Source organism: Pseudophryne corroboree, chromosome 7 (assembly GCF_028390025.1).
Source record: "Pseudophryne corroboree isolate aPseCor3 chromosome 7, aPseCor3.hap2, whole genome shotgun sequence".
Classification (NCBI taxonomy): domain Eukaryota; kingdom Metazoa; phylum Chordata; class Amphibia; order Anura; family Myobatrachidae; genus Pseudophryne; species Pseudophryne corroboree.
Genome location: NC_086450.1, coordinates 318,221,987 through 318,247,917, shown reverse-complemented (window position 1 = coordinate 318,247,917; position 25,931 = coordinate 318,221,987). Strand labels below are relative to the sequence as shown.

Genomic DNA, 25,931 nt, shown 5'->3' with positions numbered 1-25,931 from the left:
TATATATATATATATATATATAAAAATCACAAGAATCCCAAATCTCTTCATCTTCTTTCTTTCTGCTGACTACTTTTCATCAAAGACTTGGTGTCATTCTTTAAGATCAAGCCCTTTCTCATTCATGAAAACATCAGAACCTCTATCCACACATCCATTTCCAACTTAGACTATTGTAACCACCTCTTCACTGACCTCCCCCTTTGCCTATTTCAGTCTATCATGAACACTGCTGCCCATCTCATCTTCCTTTTTAGCCACTCTGCATTGGCGTTTCAACCTCCTCCTTGGTTCCCAATGACCCTCAGAATCCAGTTCAAACTTCTGACCATCACTAAAAAAGCACTTACTCTCTATGGACTCTGCTACATCTCTAATTTCATTTCTGATCACACGCTCTCCAAGCCCCCTCTACTCTTCTACTGGTTGCAGCTTCAACCCCATCCTGATTACCTACTCTCACAGCAACCTCCAAAACATTTCCTGCTCAGCCCCCTCCTCTGGAACTCAATGCCTCACCAAACATCAACCTTGCCCAAGTAGTAGATAGTTTGACAGTATATTACACTGTATTGTTCCAAATATATGCCAATTTATGCTTACTAAACCATTGATGTTAGACTGCTACTTGTATGTGTGCTGTACAGTGCTGCCAAAACTACATGTCACTTAAAAATAAAATAAAATAATAACAGACCAGCTGTTTGAATCAAAACTGACTTGCCTATCAGGGCAAGGAAAGCAACTGTCTGTACACGGCAACATGGTCATATTCCTAGGTTAACGTTTTCTGGAAGATCAAGCAGACACATCATTCAATCATGCTAGTTCTGTATTGTAAATAAAAGGTTATTTATGAAATTGGGGGAGGGCAACACAGGCTAGATTTATTTTTTAACTGAATGTGGAAGCAAAAAAGTCACCATACCTGGGACCTTGTCAACTGATGCAAAGACAGAGCGCTGCACTGCTTGATCACTCCCGACGCGACGTGATTGTTCATAAAACCGGAAGGGTAGATGCTGAGCTGCTGATGAAGAGCTATGTCCAAAACCCACCACTTCTTTAGATGGCTGGACTGGAAGATCTAGAAGAGCTTCATTAGAAACAAAACACCATTAGGTGAAAGTAAAGGATTCAAACGTTCACCAAAGCTCAGTATTACATCGGACCAAACATCCCACTGGAGGGTCACTCAAGTTAATCTCCCTCCTATCTATTACGCCAGGAAATGAGAAGATCAGTTCAATAGGCAGCTCAGTGTTTCAAACAGGAAACATGGCCATAGTACTAGCACTGTACATTTAGAGGAGAAAACCAAACTTTGTATCGCTTCACCCCTACAGTACATTAAGGATTAGGTCCTAAGCATTGTAAGAAGTAGCTGTCATACTTGGGTGTAGTACGGGTGACCGGCAGTCTCCTGACCGCCGGTCACCTTACCGACGCCGGGATCCCGGCAGCATACCGACGCCGGGATCCCGGCGGGGAGGGGCGAGTGCAGCAAGCCCCTTGCGGGCTCGCTGCGCTCGCCACGCTGCGGGCTCGGTGGCGACCTGCGGTCGCCACGGGTTCTATTCCCACTCTATGGGTGTCGTGGACACCCACGAGTGGAAATAGTCCCTGTTGGTCGGCATGCTGACCATCGGGATAGTGAGCCGTCGGGCTCATGGAGGAGGTCATGTGACTGTCGGTCAGCCGACCGGCGGTCACATGACTACCACCCGTTATACTTCACTGTATCACCCATGTCTTAAACAGCATTTAATGGGCATGGCATATCCACTTGGGTTGGGTATGCGTGACGGGCGGTCACCATACCGACACTGGGATCCCAGTATCGAGATAGCCAGCAGGGGCGAGGGAGCGCAACAAGCCCTTTGCGCATGCCGACTATCCGGATTGTAAGGGGGCGTAATGTAGGGGGAGGTATTGTGACCGGCGGTCTCATGACCACCGGTCACATAACTACATCCCATCTACTTTAAGGGGGATTACCAATCCAAGACATTTGTTATGTTATTTTACAGTAGATATTACATAGATCTGTTTATTGACATTGTTCACAAGCACACCTTTCCTTGCAAACTTTAATATTTATTCTATAACTTTTAAGATGTATTACTTATTAGGTATAAAGAAATGTCATCTTAGTTTCAAACTAAACTGTATCAGTGTTAAATAAGAATTACCACATTGAATAAACACATAAATATTCAATTCATTTGAACAAACCATAAAACTGTATTATATGCCTATTAAAAGCAAAGTACGTTAGTATAACAATATACATGACTCGACGGTGAAATGTGCATAATTAAAACTTTGCATGTAAAGTAAAATAAATGAAAGTTGTAACAACATTTTAATGTGAAAAGTATTAAAGTGTGCAAGTTACAAATGAATGGTTACTTCTCTAAGTTACAAAAACTGAACCTAAATAACACGGAAACAACATATTTTACCGTAAATGGAGTAGATCTACAATACAACACCACCACACAACATAAAGTACTTCCTGTCTTTTAACCATCTTTAGCAAACACAAGCGACCTGTATGCTGTGTAACACAGAAACATTGTAGGCACATAAGAACCACTCGGCCCATCTAGTCTGCCCCATCACTAGTACAATCACATAACAGGATTACTTTTTGTTGAGAGCCAATTAACCTACCAGTATATTTTTGGAGTGTGGGAGGAAACCAGAGTACCTGGAGAAAACTAACACAAGTAATGGGAGAATATACAAATGATACACAGTTAGGGCCATGGTGGAAATATAATCCATGACCTCAGCGCTGTGAGGCAGTAATGCTAACCATTACACCATCCGTACGGAGAGGACCTTCCCATACAACGTCTAAATATGACATTGACATGAAACCACAGCCCTGTCATGCACAAACAGAATCAGCACCCCTGAGTGCTTCATCATCTGGCCTATGATGCACACCTCCATGGTTTTCAGCAGTGCAACCTCCTTATTAGTCCCATCAGTAATGACTCCACTAGGAGGAGGATGCTGCTGCCCTATACCTGTGTATCCAAGGGCTGTCTTACAGTACTAGGGGTCTCTGCATATAATTGGGGGGAGGCTCTGTATATCTATCCGCTTCCTTGGTTGTGTTTGCAGCCATTACTGTACATCATTCTAGCTGTACTGCAAACTTAAAGAACATAAGACGGAATCCCCGCACGTTTTACCAAGAATTTGGAGCATTTACCAGGAATTTTGAGTTTGAGGCAGAGAAATCTGGAATTTGAAATAGGCAACAATGAACAAGGTTTTTAGAACTGCCCCTTTAAGATTTGTCTGTACCTACTCCACTTACTGTAAATCTAACACTTACCCTAACCCTAATCCCCTGGCCTACTAACAATTTTGAACTACTTCTTCATTAACTTCAACGACCCTACTAAAATATAGCTTGGTCTCTTATGTCTTGTGTATTGTTTTTATTACATTTGTCACTATTGTACATTTGAATATTTATATAAGTTTGGTGTAAATTAGCTCTTTATAATAAAGGTGCATCAGGAGGGTTAAAAGCATCACACTGAATATATAGGCTGGATTCTGCATGGATTTGTATAAAGTTACTAACTTTATACACATACTGTACATGCATGCTGAATTCAGCTTATATGATCAGTTAGTGTAGCTGTAAAGGGCCCTACACACTAGAAGACATGACCAATGTGAAAGATGAACAATGTGGAAGATGAGCAATTTCCCTTGAACTTCCCAGAGCCCTGACAAACGTAATTGAGTGTACACACCAAGCAATTTTTCTACAATTTGAAAGACGAAAAATATATTTGGAATTGGCACTTTTTTTATTTTATTTTTTACATATTTTAATATTGGGGAGGCATTTCTGGGTGTGTGTGCAGGGCTGTAGAAGGGGGAACCAATTAAGTTTTTTTCACCCACTGCCCCACCTACTTAAAGTACTGCCCCGTTTTGAGCTATTTTGTGCGAATTCAGTCTGAAACCATCTCGCGAAGGGTGTTAAACTGAGTGTTGCCGGTGTTGAGACTCCGTGGCAACGGCAGATACTGTAGCACCCTTCGCGGATAATTGACCCTATGGTGTTACAATGCTGACATTTCACTAACATAAAAATTCTGAGCCCAGATTTAAAAAGGATTCAGATATATCTGAATGTATACAATGTAAAACATTTTTAACATATATTGCGCACTTTTTACAGAGCCATTACAATTATGAAACAATATCTCCGTGGCAGACAATAAACTATTGCACCTCTATAAAATATACTTATTGAGCATTTAACGATCCATAATAGTCACAGGCCCGACAGATAAATGTGGATATAGATTTGAGAAAAACAATACACAGCTTTTTCCTAGAATTTACCATAATGGATAATCTTTAAAATCCAGGAAACATGATTGCGTGAACAAATAATCTACAGGACACATTTTTTCTGTACTTTCAGCAATGGACGTATTATCTTGTCATTAAATGACAAGCAGATAACATCTTCCTCTAGATTATTAGCACTTGTCATTACCATGGCAGCACTTAAGTGCTTATAGATTTTAAAAGGAAATGAGTGGACAGAAGCATTATGGAGTATATATGACCAGAGACTGTCAGTGTTTCTCTATTATACTTGTCCAAAATCCCAGTATGTACGACACAGTCATAGTTTTTGGTGGACAAAAAGAAGGGAAAGGAGTGTAGATCTAGGTGTTTACTTTTGTATGATTTAAAAAGTACAAATTCTGTATGTCGGAGTGTTATTAGGTTTGTAGGATTATGTGCATCATACAGTATAGAGTGAGATCCATCAACAATGAAGGCTTAGGGAGGTATCCAATTACCCGCAGTCAATGACAGCAGGTAATTGTATCGCCGGGGGCTATCCAATTAGCCCAGATGCGGTGCACTCCTCCCCCGATACTGCCACTCATCAAGGATTTGCTTCTGGTGCTTTAGGCACGTGGCCTTCCACAGAGCCGCAGTAACTCATGGTATCGGGGACCTATCCCTGATCCCATGTGTTTTTGCATGATCCCGGGTCCAATTTCAGCCAATCAAAATGGGCTTTAATTGGATACCGACATAATGACCATCGGTCATTAATTGCGATATCAGGACATTCTGATCGTCCGAAACGGCATCGGGGCTAATTAGATACCCTTAAAGCTTTTAAAAAACAAAAATTAATGGCGCTAGTTCTATCTACCCACTTTTTTAGTGAACTATTTCACACTGGTAAATGACTGCCGCTTCCAAATAATGAGGAGCTGACCCTCAACAAACAATACCAGAAGTAAATTTTACAAAAGAAGGAAGGCGCTCTCCAATCACAGTGTGTAACAATCAATCAATGTATACTTAAAATATTAATACCCTAATAAAATTCTGACATCAGTTTTAAAATCTCCTGCTACAGCGACTCAATGTACACATATAATTATACAATGTACACAGCAACAGCTATTAAATTGTCACAACATATTTAAAAACAGTGGATTGCGGTCTGTATAATAATAGATTTAGAGTAGGTAAGCAAATTAGAAAATAGTTCTATCCGTCATTAGCACTGGACTGTTAATTGGTTAGTGCAATTTGCTGTCTGATGCAAACATATGATGTTAATAAAGCCGCAGTCAGTAGTTAGTAGCAGTGAAGAACTGCAATAGTTCAATTACATTAATGTTACATGGGAGAAGTGCTGCTCTTAGCTTGTTTGGCAGGTATGATACAATTTCTACCTGCTCCCGTGGGTGCTGTTGGGCCCAACGTACTGATCGTGTGCTTTGGGAAAAGGGGCGGCCACTCGAGTTGTATGTCCCCAATCACAGTACTTGGTTTCTGTCTACCGTCTGGCACCCAGCCGTGGTCTCGGTTCTTGCAGCTCCTCTCCTTCCGGGGAGTTTTACTGGCTGTTTGTTGGGACACTGTGATTGGACAGGGCTTCACTGTAATTGGATATCCCCCTTAATGGGTAATATCACCTAACGCAACACTTTAATTTGTATGTTATCTCTTCAGGTCGCTTACAATGACTAAGATTTTCATGGTCCGGATACCATCATCACAACTTCTCAAAGAAGAGATTAGCAAACTATACTCTTATTGTTTTTGAATATTTTATTTCTGGAAAGGATGCATCAAAGTCAGTAAAAACAGATACAGGCACAAAACAAAAATGAACAATAATACTCGGCGCCTGATCTATTACTGCGGGCAAACGTATATCTAGGACTGGGCTGCAGCCTCCTGATAAGGGCTATTGCATAAACCCTATACAAAAGACAAACAAAATTACAAATTTAAAACCGAGGTTTTAACAGGAGGCGCTGTCCAGTCTTGGTTAGATGAATATAAAATATTTATTTCACAAACACCACATATAGCCATATAATATACATAAATAAGACAATTTGAAATATAATTAGTATATGATCAGGTGATCACCAATATATAAAATCCAATATTAGTAAATCAATTAAGATAGAAAAGAAGGGCATGCAATCTTTCTCACTGCTGGTATTAGTCACTCATTCGTATTAATAAGTTAGTCCACTTGTAGTTAGATACAATATAATATAGCACGTTGCTTCAGATAACACTGGTAATTTTCTCTCCTACCTCCCTTGTATAGCAGAAATGTGGGGGCTTTACAAATTGGAGTCCAATGAATTACTGTTGAATAATAATAATACAAAACACCCTTGTAATTTTTGCCCATCCCGACAAAAGGGGCGATATTTCTGCCAGAGGAAGGTCCCAATGTTGGCAGCATGCACTAAGCGATTTTTTTTTTTTAATCATCAGTTGTCTGCCACACACCCATTGAATATGCATTTGAATTTCCAAAAAGGGGTGCGGTAATCAGAATACACCGTATGATATATGGGCAGAATATAAAGAGTGCACACACACTGCACAATAGCAGGACCTCTAGGTGGACATCTTTGACTGACTGATCGGGTAAGCAAAACCAAAAATTATTTGCTCTTTTTGGACCGTTTTATCAGGGTTTAGACAAAATACACACTAAAACAAGACAAATCAGCCCAATAACTATATAGTGTGCAGCTAGTTTAATACTAACAGAAACATTGTTATTTTCTATTCAATACTCTGTTACACAGCATGTAAAGCAATTATTCACGGCTTTTTTAGACTACGGGGCCGATATATCAAATAATATTTGCGGGATATAACCAGAAAATACCTGATTTCAGGGAATACGTATGTTTTACCTGCAGCCGGGATCCCGGCGGTCATGATCTCGACAGAGGGATCCCGGCCACCAGTATGCCGTCAGCGGGGCAAGTGCTGGAAAGCCCCTTGCAGGCTCCCTGCGATCACCATTCTCTGGGCATGGTGGCTCGATGTGCTCACTCGTAGGCACCCATAGAGAGAGAAAATCCTGTGGTGCCGGTATTCCAGCAACTGCATTTCACCGTAATTTTCGGGGGAGTAGCTGCAAATATTAAGGATCCCCTGGATGTACCATGGAGGGAACAAAGCATGTATCTCCGATATCGGCCCCTCAATTTCCAACATTTTCTGTCGGATTTACTAATTTCCAGAATGTGGTAGCTAAGGCTATCTCCAGATGGTATAAGCCTCTGTAGCCCCATGCACTACTAGTCAGAAATACCAAGAGAGGGTTGCATCCACGGGTAATGGCAGACGCGCATGCGCAGTAGCACTGCATTAGCGATCATTTAATTTTTTATATTAAGGCATCCTGGAGGTACATAATAGTGGCAATAATAAATTATAATTGTGGGATCCAGGACCTGATAATTAATAAATACGCCTCTATAATTGATATATATCTCTCAACAGACAAAGGGGGTATTCAAACATCAGGAGCGAAAAAAGGACATCTTTCCAGATGTTTCGCCAATATTTTTTTCAGGCTATCCTATTAGGATCACCAAAAAACAAAACAAAAAAAACAAAAAACATTTTCTCCCGAAATTACACAGGTTCAGTGGTAATATAAAGCTACAGTATGCTGTGACACCTTAAGATATACAACGTGTGTTGTTAAAAACAGTGACCAGTCACTTCAAATGGATTTCAGCCAACAGACCATTTTGACATTGTGGCTGGAGACCAGGCCCACATGGCAGCCATGGCACTGGGGGATACAGCTCATTGGCTCTCTAATGATAAATTCTGACAACATGGATAATGTTGTTTTACAGATAATAAAATATAAATATAATGCTGTGCTTGGTTGTCCTTCTCAGACAAAAGGGTAATATATAGACTTATAAAGGTAGATAATGTCCCAACTGTACAGCGTTAAACTATTAAGAAATATATACATTCCTAAATTCTCTTTATCGTCTTCGAAAATCCCACTGTGACTTTTATTCAAATTGTCCCTCAATTCAAATGCTAAGGAATGACCTAGTATCAGGGACAGGTCTGGTGTCATTGGGGAGTGGCAAGGTCTGGAAACTGCTAAACACATCCAAACTCCCTACATTTGCTCATACTCATTCTGAGATTGGGGACCTGAGATGGGGAACTTTCCACTGCACAAACAATATGTTTCCGCCCTTATTATAGGAAACACATTTATTTCTTGAATGTGACCCTTGAGGCCAACAATAATATTACCTCCAACTACATCAAAACTGTGGAGACTTGGTCTTTAGGAGGGCGCATCATAGGCCTTGCAGAATTAACATTTCCAAAAGGTCAATTAATGCACATTCGTAGAAATTGTTCACAATTTGATACTTTTCATTCACAAGCCAACAAAATATTAGAATCTTTCAGAAGGAGGGGTTATCCTGAATCCAAGGATATCCTGAACCCCTCCTAGAGAAAGCATTACAAAAAGTGTCTAAAGTGGATAACACTTCCTTACTTGTGAATGAATGTAAGTGTACAAAAACTAAAATTGGATTTTAAATACCTACTGGTAAATCCTGTTCTCGTAGTCCATAAGGGATATTGGGGACAGATTAGTACTATGGGGTATAGACGGGTCCAAAGTAGCCAGTGCACTTTAAATTTCTTCAACTGGGTGTGCTGGCTCCTCCCCTCTATGCCTCCTCCCACAGGTCAGTTATAGGTAAAGCAGTGCCCGAAGGAGAATGACATACTTGAGAGAAGGAACATAACAACAAGTGTGGTGAGATTTACACACCAGCACACCATAACATAACCAGGCCCGCAACGGCTGGCAACAGGAACAGCAACAGCTGAAGTGGCAACACATAACAGAGAACCTGCCGAAAGTCACCACACAGAGGCGGGCGCCCAATATCCCTTATGGACTACGAGAAAAGGATTTACCGGTAGGTATTTAAAATCCTACTTTCTCTAGCATCTTAAGGGATATTGGGGACAGATTAGTATGATAGGGATGTCCCAAAGCTTCCAGAACGGGAGGGAATGGGCGGAGACATCTGCAGCACCGCCTGCCCAAACTGGGTATCCAAGGTATCAGACTTGTAGAACGTCACAAAGGTGTTCTTCCCCGACCAGGTAGCAGTTCGGCATAGTTGCAGGGCCGAGACTTCACAGGCAGCCGCCCAGGCAGACCCCACTGATCTCAGAGTGGGCCATCAGAGACTGTGGAACAGGTAAGGCTGCCAACACATCGGCTTACTATCCAACAGGTCTAATACAATGAGCAATACACTGCGTTGAAGCAGTGCAACCCTTTTTCTGCGCATCATACAGCACGAACAAGGAATCCATCTTTCTGATCCGAGCCATCCTATTGACATAGATTTTCAAGGCTCGCGCTGCATCCAATGCCTCTGGAGGAGCAGAAGTGCCAGAACTGGACGGAATCACAAGAGGTTGATTCAAGTGAAACGCGGAGACCACATTCAGCAGGAACTGCTGGCTAGTCTGGAGCTCCGCTCTGTTCTCGTAAAAGACCAAGTAGGAACTTTTACACGATAAGGTCCCCAATTCTGAGACACGTCTAGCAGAAGCCAGGGCCAGTAACATCACCGTCTTCCACGTGAAGTACTTGTCTTCTACCGTCATCAAAGGTTCAAACCAGGAGCACTGTAGAAAGCGTAACACCACTTCCAAATCCCAAGGTGCCGTAGGCGGCACAAACGGAGGTTGTATGCGAAGCACCCCTTGCAAGAAGGTCTGAACTTCTGGCAGGGTAGCCAACTTTCTTCTGGAAGAAGACAGATAGAGCCGAAATCTAGACCTTAAGGGATCCGAGACGTAAACCGTTATCCACTCCAGTCTGCAGGAAACTAAGGAATCTTCCAAAGTGGAATTCTGCAGATGGATATGTGCGTTCCTCGCACCAACAAACATATCTCTGCCAGATATGATGATAGTGTTTTGACATTACAGGTTTTTTGGCTTGCATCATAGTAGTGGCAATAACCTTTTTGGAAAGCCCTTTGTGAGCTAGGATGTTCTGCTCAACTTCCATGCTGTCAAACGAAGCCGCCGTAAGTCCAGGTAGACGAACGGTCCTTGCTGAAGATCTCTTCTTAGCGGTAGAGGCCAAGGGTCCTCTACGGACATGTCCAGAAGAGCTGTGTACCATGCTCTTCGGGGACAATCCGGGGCAATCAAGATTGCTTGACTCCTTGATGCCTGATCTGCTTGAGCACACTTGGGATCAACGGAATCAGAGGAAATAGGTAGACCAGCTGGTAGCTGGTTGTCCGACTGAACCTGGATCGCCCGATCCTGAAGCATAGGGGACGCCTGAATCAGAGCATTGCAGATGGCCCGAAGTTCCAGGATGTTGATCGGAAGTAGGGCCTCCTGACCTGACCACCTGCCCTGGAACTGCGCCCCCTGGGTGACAGCTCCTCATCACCTCAAACTCGCGTCCGTCGTGACGAGGTTCCAATCCTAAATCCCAACGCATCGACCTTCCAGCAGGTTGGAGGACTGTAGCCACCACAGGAGTGAAATTCTGGCCTGGGGTGACAGCCGAATCATCCGGTGCATCTGAAGATGGGAACCGGACCACTTTTTCAGGATGTCCAATTTGAACGGTCTGGCATGAAACCTTCCAAACTGTATTGCCTTGTACGAGGCCACCATCTTTCCCAAAAATTTTATGCAAAGATGAATGGATGCTCGAGCAGGTCGGAGTACCATGCAAACCATTTCTTGAAATGTTCCCACTTTGTCCTCTGGGAGGAACACTTTCTGTGCTACCGTATCCAGTAGCATCCCCAGAAACAGGATCCGCTGAAACGGTTCCAGTTGGGACTTCTACAGATTGAGGATCCATCCGTGGTGAGTCAGAAGTTGGATAGTGCGATCTACTGTATGTGGAGCAATAGAAGCTCACTGGAAATCGCTTTTATCAGGAGGTCATCCAGGTATGTAATTAAATTGAACCCCTGGACCCTGAGCTAAAACATAATTTCCGGCATCACCTTCGTGAACACCCTCGAAGCTGTAGACTGGCCGAAGGGTAACGCCTGAAACTGGTAGTGATCATTCAGTAGGCGAACCGCAGATAGTCCTAATGAGGAGGCCAAATGGGGATATGGAGGTAAGCGTCCTTGATATCCAGGTACACTAGGAATTCCTGTTGCTCCAGGCCCGCGACCACCGATCTCAAAGATTCCATCTTGAATTTGAAAACCTTCAGGTAAGGATTCAAGGACTTAAGATTCAGAATGGGTCTCACAGACACGTCTGGTTTTGGTACCACCAACAGACTGGAGTAGTAATCTTGTTTTTGTTGTTGCAGGGGTACTGGAACAATGACCTGGGACAGGACCAACTTGTTATGGCCAGTAGTAGCATACCACGCATATTTTCCAAAGCTGGTAAGCCTGATTTGAAAATCGTTGGGGAGGATCACCGTCGAACTCCAGCTTGTAACCCTGAGAGATAAGGTCCCTTACCCAATCATCTTGGCAGGAACCATCCCAGATGTGGCTGTAGTGACGTAACCGAGCTCCCACCACAAGATCCCCTCAGAGTGGGTGGGCACCATCATGTTGAAGTCTTTGTGGAAGCTGAAGTGGTGCTCTGTTCCTGGGAGCCGGTATCGGCTGGTTTCTTAGGCTTACCTATGGTGCCTCTAGCTGCGTTGGAGGCCCCCCTGGCCCTAGATCAAAATCTGGAGGACCGAAAGGACGGAGTAGACGGGCCCGGGTAGGTACGTCTAGCAGGCGGAGCCCCCAAAGGGAGAAATGTGGATTTCCCAGCAGTAGCTTTGGAGATCCATGCGTCCAATTCACCTCTAAAGAGCCAGTCACCTGTGAAGGGAAGAGATTCCACATTACGTTTGGAGTCAGCGTCAGCAATCCACTGACGCAACCATATGGCTCTGCGCGCAGACACAGCCATAGCAGTGGTCCTAGCTTTAATATTGCCAATGATACAGTACAGAGTTAGGTGCGCCAAGTGGACAAGTTCTTATATTAAAAGGGGATGATGTTGTTGTAATGACACTCAGACTAATGGTTTTAGCTAACAAAGTGTTTATTTATTATTTTGATACTTAATCCAAAAAGAGGGGGGGGGGTTTGGGAAATGGATGTTGGAGGGAGAGGGGAAAGATATATATGTTGTATATATCAGAAAAAATCCGTTTGTATCGGATATATTAAAAATTGGTTGCTCTAACGTATTGGGGGCACTCAGGTCGGTGGCGTCCCACCTCTATAGTGCCTAAAGTCTCGTTGTAATGTCCAGAGCCTTTATTTACTACTTGTAATTTGTCAAATATGGAAGAGATAGAAACAAAAAATGGTGGGGGTCCCCCCGGAGGGTCGGTGCGGCAAGGGATCCTCGTGGTCGCTAGTGATCAGGTAATGAGGGCTCCGGACATACCGTCCGCCCCTATGCTCTGACAGTACACAGTGTCGTTCTTCTGAGCGCACCGTGACTGTCTGTGCAGTTTCGGGAAGCGGTCACCGTCTTGGAGAGGGGGAAAGACGGTGACCGCGAGAACGTCGCGAGAGGGGTCGCGACGTTCTTGATCCGTGAAGCGACCTCGCAACCTGATCACGTGATCAGGACGAACCCGGAAGCAAGAGGAGGACAACGCCGCCGAAGGAGAACGGAGCAGGCCGCCGGCAAGAGGGCACGAGACGGAGCTACGAGGATAAGGTAAGGGACTCTGTAGGAGAGGAAAAGACACGGCAGACAGCCCAGCAGGGCTAGAAGCAGTTGTCTTTCCCCCTCTCCAAGACGGTGACCGCTTCCCCAAACTGCACAGACAGTCACGGTGCGCTCAGAAGAACGACACTGTGTACTGTCAGAGCATAGGGGCGGACGGTATGTCCGGAGCCCTCATTACCTGATCACTAGCGACCACGAGGATCCCTTGCCGCACCGACCCTCCGGGGGGACCCCCACCATTTTTTGTTTCTATCTCTTCCATATTTGACAAATTACAAGTAGTAAATAAAGGCTCTGGACATTACAACGAGACTTTAGGCACTACAGAGGTGGGACGCCACCGACCTGAGTGCCCCCAATACGTTAGAGCAACCAATTTTTAATATATCCGATACAAACTGATTTTTTCTGATATATACAACATATATATCTTTCCCCTCTCCCTCCAACATCCATTTCCCAACCCCCCCCCCCCCTCTTTTTGGATTAAGTATCAAAATAATAAAAAAACACTTTGTTAGCTAAAACCATTAGTCTGAGTGTCATTACAACAACATCATCCCCTTTTAATATAAGAACTTGTCCACTTGGCGCACCTAACTCTGTACTGTATCATATCCATATCGAAGCTTGAGGCACTTCTTAAAATAGGTAGCAGCCTGAGGACAATCCAAATACTCTAGTACATGAGCACTGGATAAACTTCTTTCTAAACTTAATATTGCCAATCTCTTTAAGGGAGCCACAGAGGACCCTCGTCGTGTCCTGAATGTGTTTTAGGAAAGTTACAGTAATAACTAAGGTCATATCACCCGAAACACCTTCCTGAATTTGAGTAGTCCAGGAATGAATGGCATGTGTCATCCAGCAACCTGCAATGACCGGTCTATGACCTACACCTGCAGCAGTGTATATAGATTTCAGAGTGGTCTCAATTTTCCTATCTGCCAAGTCCTTTACCGTAAAGGAGCCCGGAGCAGGAAGTACCGCCTTTTTAGAAAGGCGAGAGACTGACACGTCTACTGCTGGAGACTCTTCCCAGAATTTCCTGCCTTCAGGGACAAAGGGGAATGTATGCAAAAACAATTTGGACAACTGATATTTCCAGGCTATTTTAAATAAATCATCCAACTCTTAGGAGTCAGAAAATGTGACTGTCAGTTTGTCTTATGGGAGGTAAAAGGACTGATCATTAGCATCCTCCAGGGGGAGCTTTAACACATCCCGAATAGCCAATATGAGGGGTTCAATACTATGTGTAGTGGTGGAGTACCCGCATCATCCTGTATATCATCATCAGTATCTGATAGAAGTGCAGGTAATGCACGTTTTTGTGCACCTGTAGTGGACGGGGGGGGATGTTTAGCAGATTTGCAATTGCTTGTTGCAGTTCCTGAATTTGATTGGCATTTGCAGTGAGTTGAGATGACATATTAGACATAGTTTTGATAGCCCCCAGCCAGGAGGGCTCTGGACTCTCCCCCACATTGTTATCAGCATTTTGTGATGACTGACTACACTGCTCACATGATATTGAGCCAGATGAGCTAGGGGAAAATCTAGCATTACACACACTGCATAACTTCTGTTTTTCCATTGTGAAGAAGAAAACAGGTATAATACACATACAACGCAGCCTGAAATACAATACAAGCCTGTCCTATTGCATGTGAGAGGAGACACAGTAGAGAGGACACCAGCGCACCCAATGCTGCACAGCCCCAGTGAGGCTGTCAGCGTTTCACATATACATATAAACAGTGAGAATGTCTAATGAAAAATCCCTCAGAGGGATGATATTTGTGCACAATATAGCGGCTCTCCCCCTCTACACCCGGTACCAGTGATCCAGTATGTGACCATTATGGAGGAGCTGTGTGAGGCGGCTGCTGCTGCTTATGCAGAGGAAGGCGCCAAAAAGCAGCTGAGCCTGCTCTGATGCAGCTCTGCCCCTTGCTATGGCACAGGAGCTACTGTGTAATCTTTATACTGACCATGTCTCCTAAGTGTTTGTAGCCTCACATAAATGCTTGGTACAAGGTATTTAGCCAGTCTCACGCAGAGGCCACAGTGGGACCCCCCTGGCGGGACCCGTACACCCCACTCGCACTTCTGCTGCACAGTGAACAAGGGGACCCCACTAGGTGTGTACTCACCACCGATTATCACCTTCAAGCAGCATTAGGGGTGTGCGGCATGCTGCGGCTGCGACAGCCAAGCGCCATGCCCCGCTGAACAAACAGCCCCTCAGGACGGTGGTCCTGCAGCGGGGAAGTGGCTCTGCACCTCAAGAGGCCAGTGAACGCCCCTAACTCCCATGGTGCAGGTATGCTGTTGCCCAAACAGCATACCGAAAGAAATAAAAGTTAAAAAGAATTGAAAAAAAAAAAACCTCTGGAGCTTGCAGAGTGTGCATCCTCTCCTGAGGGCACTTTTTTCTAAACTGACCTGTAGAAGGAGGCATAGAGGGGAGGAGCCAGCACACCCAGTTGAAGAAATTTAAAGTGCACTGGCTCCTTTGGACCCATCTATACCCTATCGTACTAATCTGTCTAAAATATCCCTTATGGATGCTAGAGAAAGACAAAAAAACATTTGCTGACAGCAGTCTTGCATTTGTCTGCAAATACAATAACTGTTCAAAGGATATTAAAGATAGAAACATAGAATTTTAGCGGCAGATAAGAACCATTTGACTTTCACACACTGAATCCGGGTCACCCATGTTAAACATTGTGATGTGATTTAAAATAGACTTTTTGGCTCACATTGAGGAGGTTTCAAAGGAAATAACAGGAGGGGCTGGGGCCTGCTCTGAGCAGACACATTAACAGCCAATCAGCACCTTCTTCTGAGACCCGGGTTGAACAGCCCAGGTCAGAGGCTTTCACACCGCACAACGACCTGACAGGATCAGTGTTTAACCCTTCTTTTAACCCGGGTTGAAATGCCGGGTTGCTCGATCCGGGTTATTCACCTTGGTGCGTTGACACTGCAGATTGACTCAGATCGATACGGCAATAACCCAGGTTATTTTGGCCATGTGAAAGAGGTATCAGTCTGCCCTAAATACATGTACATACTTTTTTTATTTTGTCAAGAGCCAATTAACCTACCAGTTTATTTTTGGATTGTGGAAGGAAACCGGAGTACCCGGGAGGAAACCCTTGCAAGCACAGGGAGAATATACAAACTCCACAAAGTTAAGGTCATGTTAGGAATTGAACCCATGACCTCAGTGCTGCGATGCAGTAATGCTAACTGTTACACAACCTGCACTGTGAATAAAAATGATAGTATTCCAAGACATGGTAATATCCTCAGAGACTTACTTCCATCCAAACCCATTTTTTTTTTTTTTTTTTTATTGAGGCAACAAGGAAATGACAATAGTAAATTGCAGTAATTACAATGTCACTTTGAGAAATTTAAACGTTGGACATAAGCGAGGCGAATATCAAATGATGGTACAAATTCTGGTACATGAAACAATGCATAATTCTATTTCACCATTCAATGCTTATAGTATAGAATTCTCAGTTTCGAGTAAAACTTGTTGTGCTCCATTAACATCAATTGCCTTCAATAGTCAAATTCCAGACATTGCATTTAGATATACTAAGATTGGCATTCAACTGAATGGTTAATTAAGACTGCGGGTCCCTAAACACTACCCGGGCCTGAAGGTAAAACGCGGGGGGGAAGGGGGGCTATGTTAGGGTAATCGGAGGATCTTGTGCTACTAGCCTGGTAAGATACCAGGTGGTATCTTTAAGACTGTAATGAATCTGATTTCTAATTATGAGTGGGAGAGTATCTATATATGATTCCCAGAGTGAGAAAAAGCGTTCTACTTCTTTTTCTTTATGCAGGATTGTTTCTCTCCAATCCATTCGAAAGAGAAAATATAATTTATTAAAAAATAAGGGTAATTGCGGGGGCGAATTATCAAGCCAGCTTTGTAATATAGTTTTTTTACCTGCTGCGCTAATAGCCAGTAGTAATTTCTTACTACCTGGGGTGATTCGTAGCGTCGGATTGACCATTCCAAAAATTGCCCATTCCGGGGTAAATGGGACAAAATTTGTTAATTTCAATTCTGTATACCGACGTACCAGGTGCCAAAAGTACTTTACTATAGGACAAGCCTATAGGCAATGGTAGTTGTCGGCCTCCCCCTGGTGACACCTGGGGCAGTTATGATTTGAGGAGGTTCCCATGTGGAATCTACGCAGTGGAGAAAGGTATGCATTATGAAATATGTTTAGGAACAGTTCGGTATACATGCTAGAGGGAAGTATTTTACGAGAATATATAAGTGCCTTTTCCAAGTCTGGAATTGTTAGTTCGGGAAAGTGAACCAACCACCCCGCCACTCCTCCCGATACTTTAGTATGATCCATAACATCTCTTAGGAATGTATAGTGGATCGAGATAGCTCTACGTTGAGGGACTGCATTCTTCAAGAGGGTGTCTAGGGGGTTGTCCCAGTCTTTTTCAGAAAAGTGTTGTATGACGTGGTTTGTATAAAAGCGCACCTGTAAGAAGGCCAAAGGATAAGGTCTAACCATAGCGTAGTTAGTGGATAGTTCTGTGAAAGTGAGAGAGCGTTTATCCTTTGATACCCGAGTCCCTATGTTCTCCACTCCCCCGAGTCTCCACAGAGTGAAGGGATGGGCAGCCATGCCGTCTAGGAATTGGGGATTTTTGACCAGGGGTAAGTGTAGGGAATAGAAACCATTAAGTCCAGCTTTGTGACGTAGGATATGCCAAAGCCTCCGTGTTGACCAAAGTAAAGGATTCAATTTGATATGGTCCTCCACTTCTCGGTCGTGTTGGTGTAATAAGCCTATTAATGCTGTGTCCCTCAGAAATTCTTGTTCCAAAGAGACATCGGTATAAATCGATGTCCTTTGTAACCAATCTCTTAAATGTCGCAGGAGAGCTGATTGATTATACCCCGTGATGTCAGGGAAATTTATCCCGCCATTTGATTTTGGTTGGTGTAATTTCCGCAAAGCTATGCGTGCGCGTCCTCCTTTCCATATGAATTTTCTAATGGAAGCGTTTAGTTGAGCAGTGTCCGTTTTAGTCAAAATTATTGGAAGATTTTGTATTGGGTATAGTATTCTAGGCACTGCTACCATTTTTAAGAGATCTGCCCGTCCCAAAAAGGAGAGCGGTAGGCGCTCCCAACGCCTTACATCGTCCATAAGGGTATGTATTATCTTTTTAATATTGAACTGGTATAAGTTGGCCGGATTTCGGGGCAGAATTATTCCTAAGTAAGGGATAGATGTTCTGGCCCATTGTATAGACAGATGGGACGCCCATCGGGGCTGGGTTGCTGTGCCCTTAAGGAGCATTGCCACTGACTTGTCCATATTAAGTTGTAGGCCCGATATGGAACCATATAAGTGGATCATATGTAGAATTTGATCTAAGGAGTGTTCCGGGTTAGATATGTACAGCAATATGTCATCTGCGAATGCAGAGATCTTTATTTCCCTGCATCCAATCCTGACACCCTGGAAGACATGCCATTGTTGAAGAGTGCGCAATAAGGGATCTAGTGCTATGTTAAAGAGGAGGGGTGATAAGGGGCAACCCTGGCGGGTGCCTCTTTCTTTTGTAATTCTTGGGCTTATGAGGCCATTTACCAGTAGGGAGGTTTTGGGATCATGATATATGCACTTTATTAGATTTATAAATGTATCATCAAAGTCCCTTTTTTCTAATACAGTATATAGGTGTGACCATAGTATTGAGTCGAAGGCCCTATGAATGTCAAGGCTAACTAGTATATTTTGAGTGGGTGTTCGGTTTTGGGCCGCTACAACCGCCGCTATGGCTGTTCTAATTGCCTTAACTGCATGACGTCCATGTACGAATCCCATTTGATGGTCCGAGAGGATGGATGGCAATATAGTCTGTAGACGTGATGCCATAATTTTGGCCAGTATTTTGTAATCTACATTTAACAGGCTTATAGGTCTGTAAGAAGTCAACAAGCTCGGGTCTTTATCAGGCTTGGGAAGTAGAGTCATGAAAGCCTCATTAAAGGACTCCAAACCCATTATTACTTAAAAGAAAAATAAATCCATTAAAACTATCTTAGCACCTAGTTACAGTATCTGAAACCAATTGACAGAAATGGAAAATAATCTTTAAAGGAAATTGGTCATCTTGCAGACTTGATGGTTTTGTGGAAAATGAGATGCACAATGTGTATGTCAGGTCTCAGAGACCCATCCCTTATCGGCGCGCTGGCTTGTCGCTCTCCTGGACACTGCTTCTGCCATCACTGTGCCCCGGTTCCTCCAGTGTGCACCACGCAATCTTTCCCAGTTGCTGGGTGCCCCCACGACACCCGCGGTCAGCTGACTACTGTTTTGCCAATAGTGAATCTGGTGCCTGTCAGCTGGTTTTATCCACCGGTCACAGTGGGATGCAATCAATTTGCCGGCTGTCGGGATCCCGGCAGTCAGGATACCGATGTCGGAATCTCGACAGTCAACAATGCCGACAGCTGGTATCCCGGTACACAGGAGCTATTCCCACTCGTGGGTGTCCACGACACCCATAGAGTGAGAATAGAGCCATACTTTCCTCACCATAGGCTCTTCCATCAGCGGCTCCATCTGTATACAACCCTTATAAATCTAATGACCTTATATTTTCTCTTTATTTTCAAAATACAGGGTGTTTCAAAAAGATGTACCAAATTTCAAAGCAATATATTTCACAATGGCAACATGTTAAAATTACACAAAAAGCTACAAATGGCTTACTGAGTTATCAAATGTTACTAACCCTTTTATAAATGCTGTATGTGCCCTCCACCTGCTGTACGAACAACATCGGGGCAATAATAAGAATTTACTCACCGGTAATTCTATTTCTCGTAGTCCGTAGTGGATGCTGAGAACTCCGTAAGGACCATGGGAATAGCGGGCTCCGAAGGAGACTGGGCACTCTAAGAAAGAATTAGGACTACCTGGTGTGCACTGGCTCCTCCCTCTATGCCCCTCCTCCAGACCTCAGTTAGGGAAACTGTGCCCGGAAGAGCTGACACAATAAGGAAGGGATTTGGAATCCCGGGTAAGACTCATACCAGCCATACCAATCACACCGTACAACTCGTGATACTATACCCAGTTAACAGTATGAACAACAACTGAGCCTCACGAACAGATGGCTCATAACAATAACCCTTTAGTTAGGCAATAACTATATACAAGTATAGCAGACAATCCGCACTTGGGATGGGCGCCCAGCATCCACTACGGACTACGAGAAATAGAATTACCGGTGAGTAAATTCTTATTTTCTCTGACGTCCTAGTGGATGCTGGGAACTCCGTAAGGCTCCCAAACGGGCGGGAGAGTGCGGATGACTCTGCAGCACCGAATGAGCAAACTCAAGGTCCTCCTCAGCCAGGGTATCAAACTTGTAGAATTTTGCAAATGTGTTTGAACCCGACCAAGTAGCAGCTCGGCAAAGTTGTAAAGCCGAGACCCCTCGGGCAGCCGCCCAAGAAGAGCCCACTTTCCTCGTGGAATGGGCTTTTATAGATTTAGGATGCGGCAGTCCAGCCGCAGAATGTGCAAGTTGAATCGTGCTACAGATCCAGCGAGCAATAGTCTGCTTAGAAGCAGGAGCGCCCAGCTTGTTGGGTGCATACAGGATAAATAGCGAGTCAGTTTTCCTGACTCCAGCCGTCCTGGAAACATATATTTTCAGGGCCCTGACTACGTCCAGTAACTTGGAATCCTCCAAGTCCCGAGTAGCCGCAGGCACCACAATAGGTTGGTTCACATGAAAAGCTGAAACCACCTTAGGAAGGAATTGGGAACGAGTCCTCAATTCCGCCCTATCCATATGAAAAATCAGATAAGGGCTTTTACAAGACAAAGCCGCCAATTCTGACACACGTCTGGCCGACGCCAAAGCCAACAGCATGACCACTTTCCACGTGAGGTATTTTAGCTCCACGGTTTTAAGGGGCTCAAACCAATGTGACTTTAGGAAATCCAACACCACGTTGAGATCCCACGGTGCCACTGGAGGCACAAAAGGGGGCTGAATATGCAGCACTCCTTTAACAAAAGTCTGAACTTCAGGCAGTGAAGCCAGTTCTTTTTGGAAGAAAATCGACAGAGCCGAGATCTGGACCTTAATGGAACCCAATTTTAGGCCCATAGTCACCCCTGACTGTAGGAAGTGCAGAACTCGACCGAGCTGAAATTCCTCCATTGGGGCCTTTCTGGCCTCACACCAAGCAACATATTTTCGCCATATGCGGTGATAATGTCTTACGGTCACATCTTTCCTAGCTTTAATCAGCGTAGTAAAGACTTCCTCCGGAATGCCCTTTTCTTTTAGGATCCGGTGTTCAACCGCCATGCCGTCAAACGCAGCCGCGGTAAGTCTTGGAACAGACAGGGCCCCTGCTGCAGCAGGTCCTGTCTGAGCGGCAGAGGCCATGGGTCCTCTGAGATCATTTCTTGAAGTTCTGGGTACCAAGCTCTTCTTGGCCAATCCGGAACTACAAGTATAGTTCTTACTCCTCTCCTTCTTATTATTCTCAGTACCTTGGGTACGAGAGGCAGAGGATGGAACACATAAACCGACTGGTACACCCACGGTGTCACCAGAGCATCCACAGCTACCGCCTGAGGGTCCCTTGACCTGGCGCAATATCTTTTTAGCTTTTTGTTGAGGCGGGACGCCATCATGTCCACCTGTGGCCTTTCCCAACGGTGTACAATCATTTGGAAGACTTCTGGATGAAGTCCCCACTCTCCCGGGTGGAGGTCGTGCCTGCTGAGGAAGTCTGCTTCCCAGTTGTCCACTCCCGGAATGAACACTGCTGACAGTGCTAACACATGATTTTCCGCCCATCTGAGAATTCTTGTGGCTTCTGCCATCGCCATCCTGCTTTTTGTGCCGCCCTGACGGTTTACATGGGCGACCGCCGTGATGTTGTCTGACTGGATCAGCACCGGCTGGTGTTGAAGCAGGGGTCTTGCCTGACTTAGGGCATTGTAAATTGCCCTTAGTTCCAGAATATTTATGTGTAGGGAAGTCTCCTGACTCGTCCATAGTCCTTGGAAGTTTCTTCCCTGTGTGACTGCCCCCCAACCTCGAAGGCTGGCATCCGTGGTCACCAGGACCCAGTCCTGTATGCCGAATCTGCGGCCCTCTAGAAGATGAGCACTCTGCAGCCACCACAACAGCGACACCCTGGTCCTTGGAGACAGGGTTATCAGCCGATGTATCTGAAGATGCGATCCGGACCACTTGTCCAACAGATCCCACTGAAAGATCCTTGCATGGAACCTTCCGAATGGAATTGCTTCGTAAGAAGCTACCATCTTTCCCAGGACTCGCGTGCAGTGGTGCACCGACACCTGTTTTGGTTTTAGGAGGTCTCTGACTAGAGATGACAACTCCTTGGCCTTCTCCTCCGGGAGAAACGCCTTTTTCTGTTCTGTGTCCAGAACCATCCCCAGGAACAGTAGACGCGTTGTAGGAACCAGCTGCGACTTTGGAATATTCAGGATCCAGCCGTGCTGTTGTAGCACTTCCCGAGCTAGTGCTACTCCGATCAACAACTGTTCCCTGGACCTCGCCTTTATAAGGAGATCGTCCAAGTACGGGATAATTAGAACTCCCTTTTTTCGAAGGAGTATCATCATTTCGGCCATTACCTTGGTAAATACCCTCGGTGCTGTGGACAGACCAAACGGCAACGTCTGGAATTGGTAATGACAGTCCTGTACCACAAATATGAGGTACTCCTGGTGAGGAGGGTAAATGGGGACATGCAGGTAAGCATCCTTGATGTCCAGTGATACCATGTAATCCCCTCCGTCCAGGCTTGCAATAACCGCCCTGAGCGATTCCATTTTGAACTTGAACCTTCTTATATAAGTGTTCAAGGATTTCAAATTTAAAATGGGTCTCACCGAACCGTCCGGTTTCGGTACCACAAACATTGTGGAATAGTAACCCCGTCCCTGTTGAAGGAGGGGTACTTTGGTTATCACCTGCTGGGAGTACAGCTTGTGAATCGCCTCCAGCACCGCCTCCCTGTCTGGGGGAGTAGTTGGCAAGGCTGAGTTGAGGAAACGGCGAGGGGGAGACGTCTCGAATTCCAGCTTGTACCCCTGAGATACCACTTGTAGAATCCAGGGATCCACCCGTGAGCGAACCCACTGGTCGATGAAGTTCCGGAGATGGGCCCCCACCGCACCTGGCTCCACCTGTGGAGCCCCAGCGTCATGCGGTGGACTTAGAGGAAGCGGGAGAGGACTTTTGTTCCTGGGAACTTGCTGTTTGGTGCAGCTTTTTCCCCCTACCTCTGCCTCTGGGCAGAAAGGACGCGCCTCTGACCCACTTGCCTTTCTGGGGCCGAAAGGACTGTACCTGATAATACGGTGCTTTCTTTGGCTGTGAGGGAACATGGGGTAAAAATGTCGACTTCCCAGCCGTCGCTGTGGAAACGAGGTCCGAGAGACCATCCCCAAACAATTCCTCACCCTTGTAAGGCAAAACCTCCATGTGCCTTTTAGAATCCGCATCACCTGTCCACTGCCGAGTCCATAATACTCTCCTGGCAGAAATGGACATTGCATTTATTCTAGATGCCAGTTGGCAAATATCCCTCTGTGCATCTCTCATGTATAAGACTACGTCTTTAATATGCTCTACTGTTAGCAATATAGTGTCCCTGTCAAGAGTATCAATGTTATCAGACAGGGAATCTGACCACGCAGCTGCAGCACTGCACATCCATGCTGAAGCAATAGCCGGTCTCAGTATAATACCTGAGTGTGTATATACAGACTTCAGGATAGCCTCCTGCTTTCTATCCGCAGGCTCCTTTAGGGCGGCCGTATCCGGAGACGGTAGTGCCACCTTCTTTGACAAGCGTGTGAGCGCTTTATCCACCCTAGGGGATGTCTCCCAACGTATCCTATCCTCTGGCGGGAAAGGGTACGCCCTAAGTAACTTTTTGGAAATTACCAGTTTCTTATCAGGGGAAACCCACGCTTCATCACACACTTCATTTAACTCTTCAGAAGGGGGAAAAACCACAGGTTGCTTTTTCTCCCCAAACATAATACCCTTTTTTGTGGTACCAGGGTTAATGTCAGAAATGTGCAACACATTTTTCATTGCCGTAATCATGTAACGGATGGCCCTATTGGACTGTACACTAGTCTCATCGTCGTCGACACTGGAGTCAGTATCCGTGTCGACATCTGTGTCCGCCATCTGAGGTAGCGGGCGTTTTTGAGCCCCTGATGGCTTTTGAGACGCCTGGGCAGGCACGGACTGAGAAGCCGGCTGTCCCACATCTGCTATGTCATCAAACCTCTTATGTAAGGAGTTGACACTGTCACGTAATTCCTTCCACATATCCATCCACTCAGGTGTCGACCCCGCAGGGGGTGACATCACATTTATCGGCACCTGCTCCGCCTCCACATAAGCCTCCTCATCAAACATGTCGACACAGCCGTACCGATACTCCGCACACACACAGGGAATGCTCTGACTGAGGACAGGACCCCACAAAGTCCTTTGGGGAGACAGAGAGAGAGTATGCCAGCACACACCACAGCGCTATAAATCACAGGGATGTACACTATAATGAGTGATTTTACCCTATAGCAGCTATATATATATGGATTTGCGCCTAAATTTAGTGCCCCCCCTCTCTTTTTTACCCTATTGAGCCTGGAAACTGCAGGGGAGAGCCTGGGGAGCGTCCTTCCAGCGGAGCTGTGAGAGGAAATGGCGCCAGTGTGCTGAGGGAGATAGCCCCGCCCCCTTCACGGCGGACTTCTCCCGCTTTTTTCATGGATATATGGCAGGGGATTTTACACATATATAGTCTTAATGACTATATTATGTGTATTTTTGCCAATGTAAGGTAATCTTATTGCAGCCCAGGGCGCCCCCCCCCCAGCGCCCTGCACCCATCAGTGACCGGAGTATGTGGTGTGCATAGGGAGCAATGGCGCACAGCTGCAGTGCTGTGCGCTACCTTAATGAAGACCGGAGTCTTCAGCCGCCGATTTCCTGGACGTTCTTCTTGCTTCTGGCTCTGCAAGGGGGACAGCTCCGGGACCGGACGACCGAGGCTGGGCCTGTGTTCGATCCCTCTGGAGCTAATGGTGTCCAGTAGCCTAGAAGCCCAAGCTAGCTGCAAGCAGGTAGGTTCGCTACTCTCCCCTAAGTCCCTCGTAGCAGTGAGTCTGTTGCCAGCAGATCTCACTGAAAATAAAAAACCTAAATATACTTTCTTTTCTAGAAGCTCAGGAGAGCCCCTAGTGGGCATCCAGCTCGAGCCGGGCACAGATTCTAACTGAGGTCTGGAGGAGGGGCATAGAGGGAGGAGCAAGTGCACACCAGGTAGTCCTAATTCTTTCTTAGAGTGCCCAGTCTCCTTCGGAGCCCGCTATTCCCATGGTCCTTACGGAGTTCCCAGCATCCACGCCTCTCAGAGTGTCTTCTTCCACTGAAGTCATCGCTGCCGTGATTTTGTTGTTGAGGTCATTCAGATTAGTCACTAATGATGGCACAAAAACACGGTCTTTGACGTATTCCCACAAGAAAAAGTTGCAGTTTGTAATGTCTGGGGATCTTGGGGGCCAAGACTTGGGGACCCCGTGTGACCTATCCAACGTTGAGGCAGTGTGTCATTTAGAAAACCTCAAACCTGCAGTTGTCAATGTGCTGGTGCTCAGTCTTGTTGAAAAATGAAGTCATTGGAATCTTCATTAAGTTGTGGAAAGAGACAGTTCTGCAGCATTTCGAGATAG

At 45.2% G+C, this 25,931-nt stretch overlaps 1 protein-coding gene across 6 annotated transcripts in view; it reads right to left on the bottom strand.

Annotated features, from left to right (window-relative positions):
• Positions 1-25,931, bottom strand: part of CLEC16A (C-type lectin domain containing 16A) — a 954,241-nt gene that overhangs the window by 206,094 nt on the left and 722,216 nt on the right. For 5 of the 6 annotated variants that reach the window (XM_063934295.1, XM_063934290.1, XM_063934293.1 and 2 more), the window contains exon 21: positions 929-1,096. The exons of the other annotated variant lie outside the window; for it this stretch is intronic. In XM_063934295.1, coding sequence (XP_063790365.1) covers positions 929-1,096 — 168 coding nt within the window. The remainder of the gene's footprint in view (positions 1-928; positions 1,097-25,931) is intronic. 6 annotated transcript variants of the gene reach the window in all.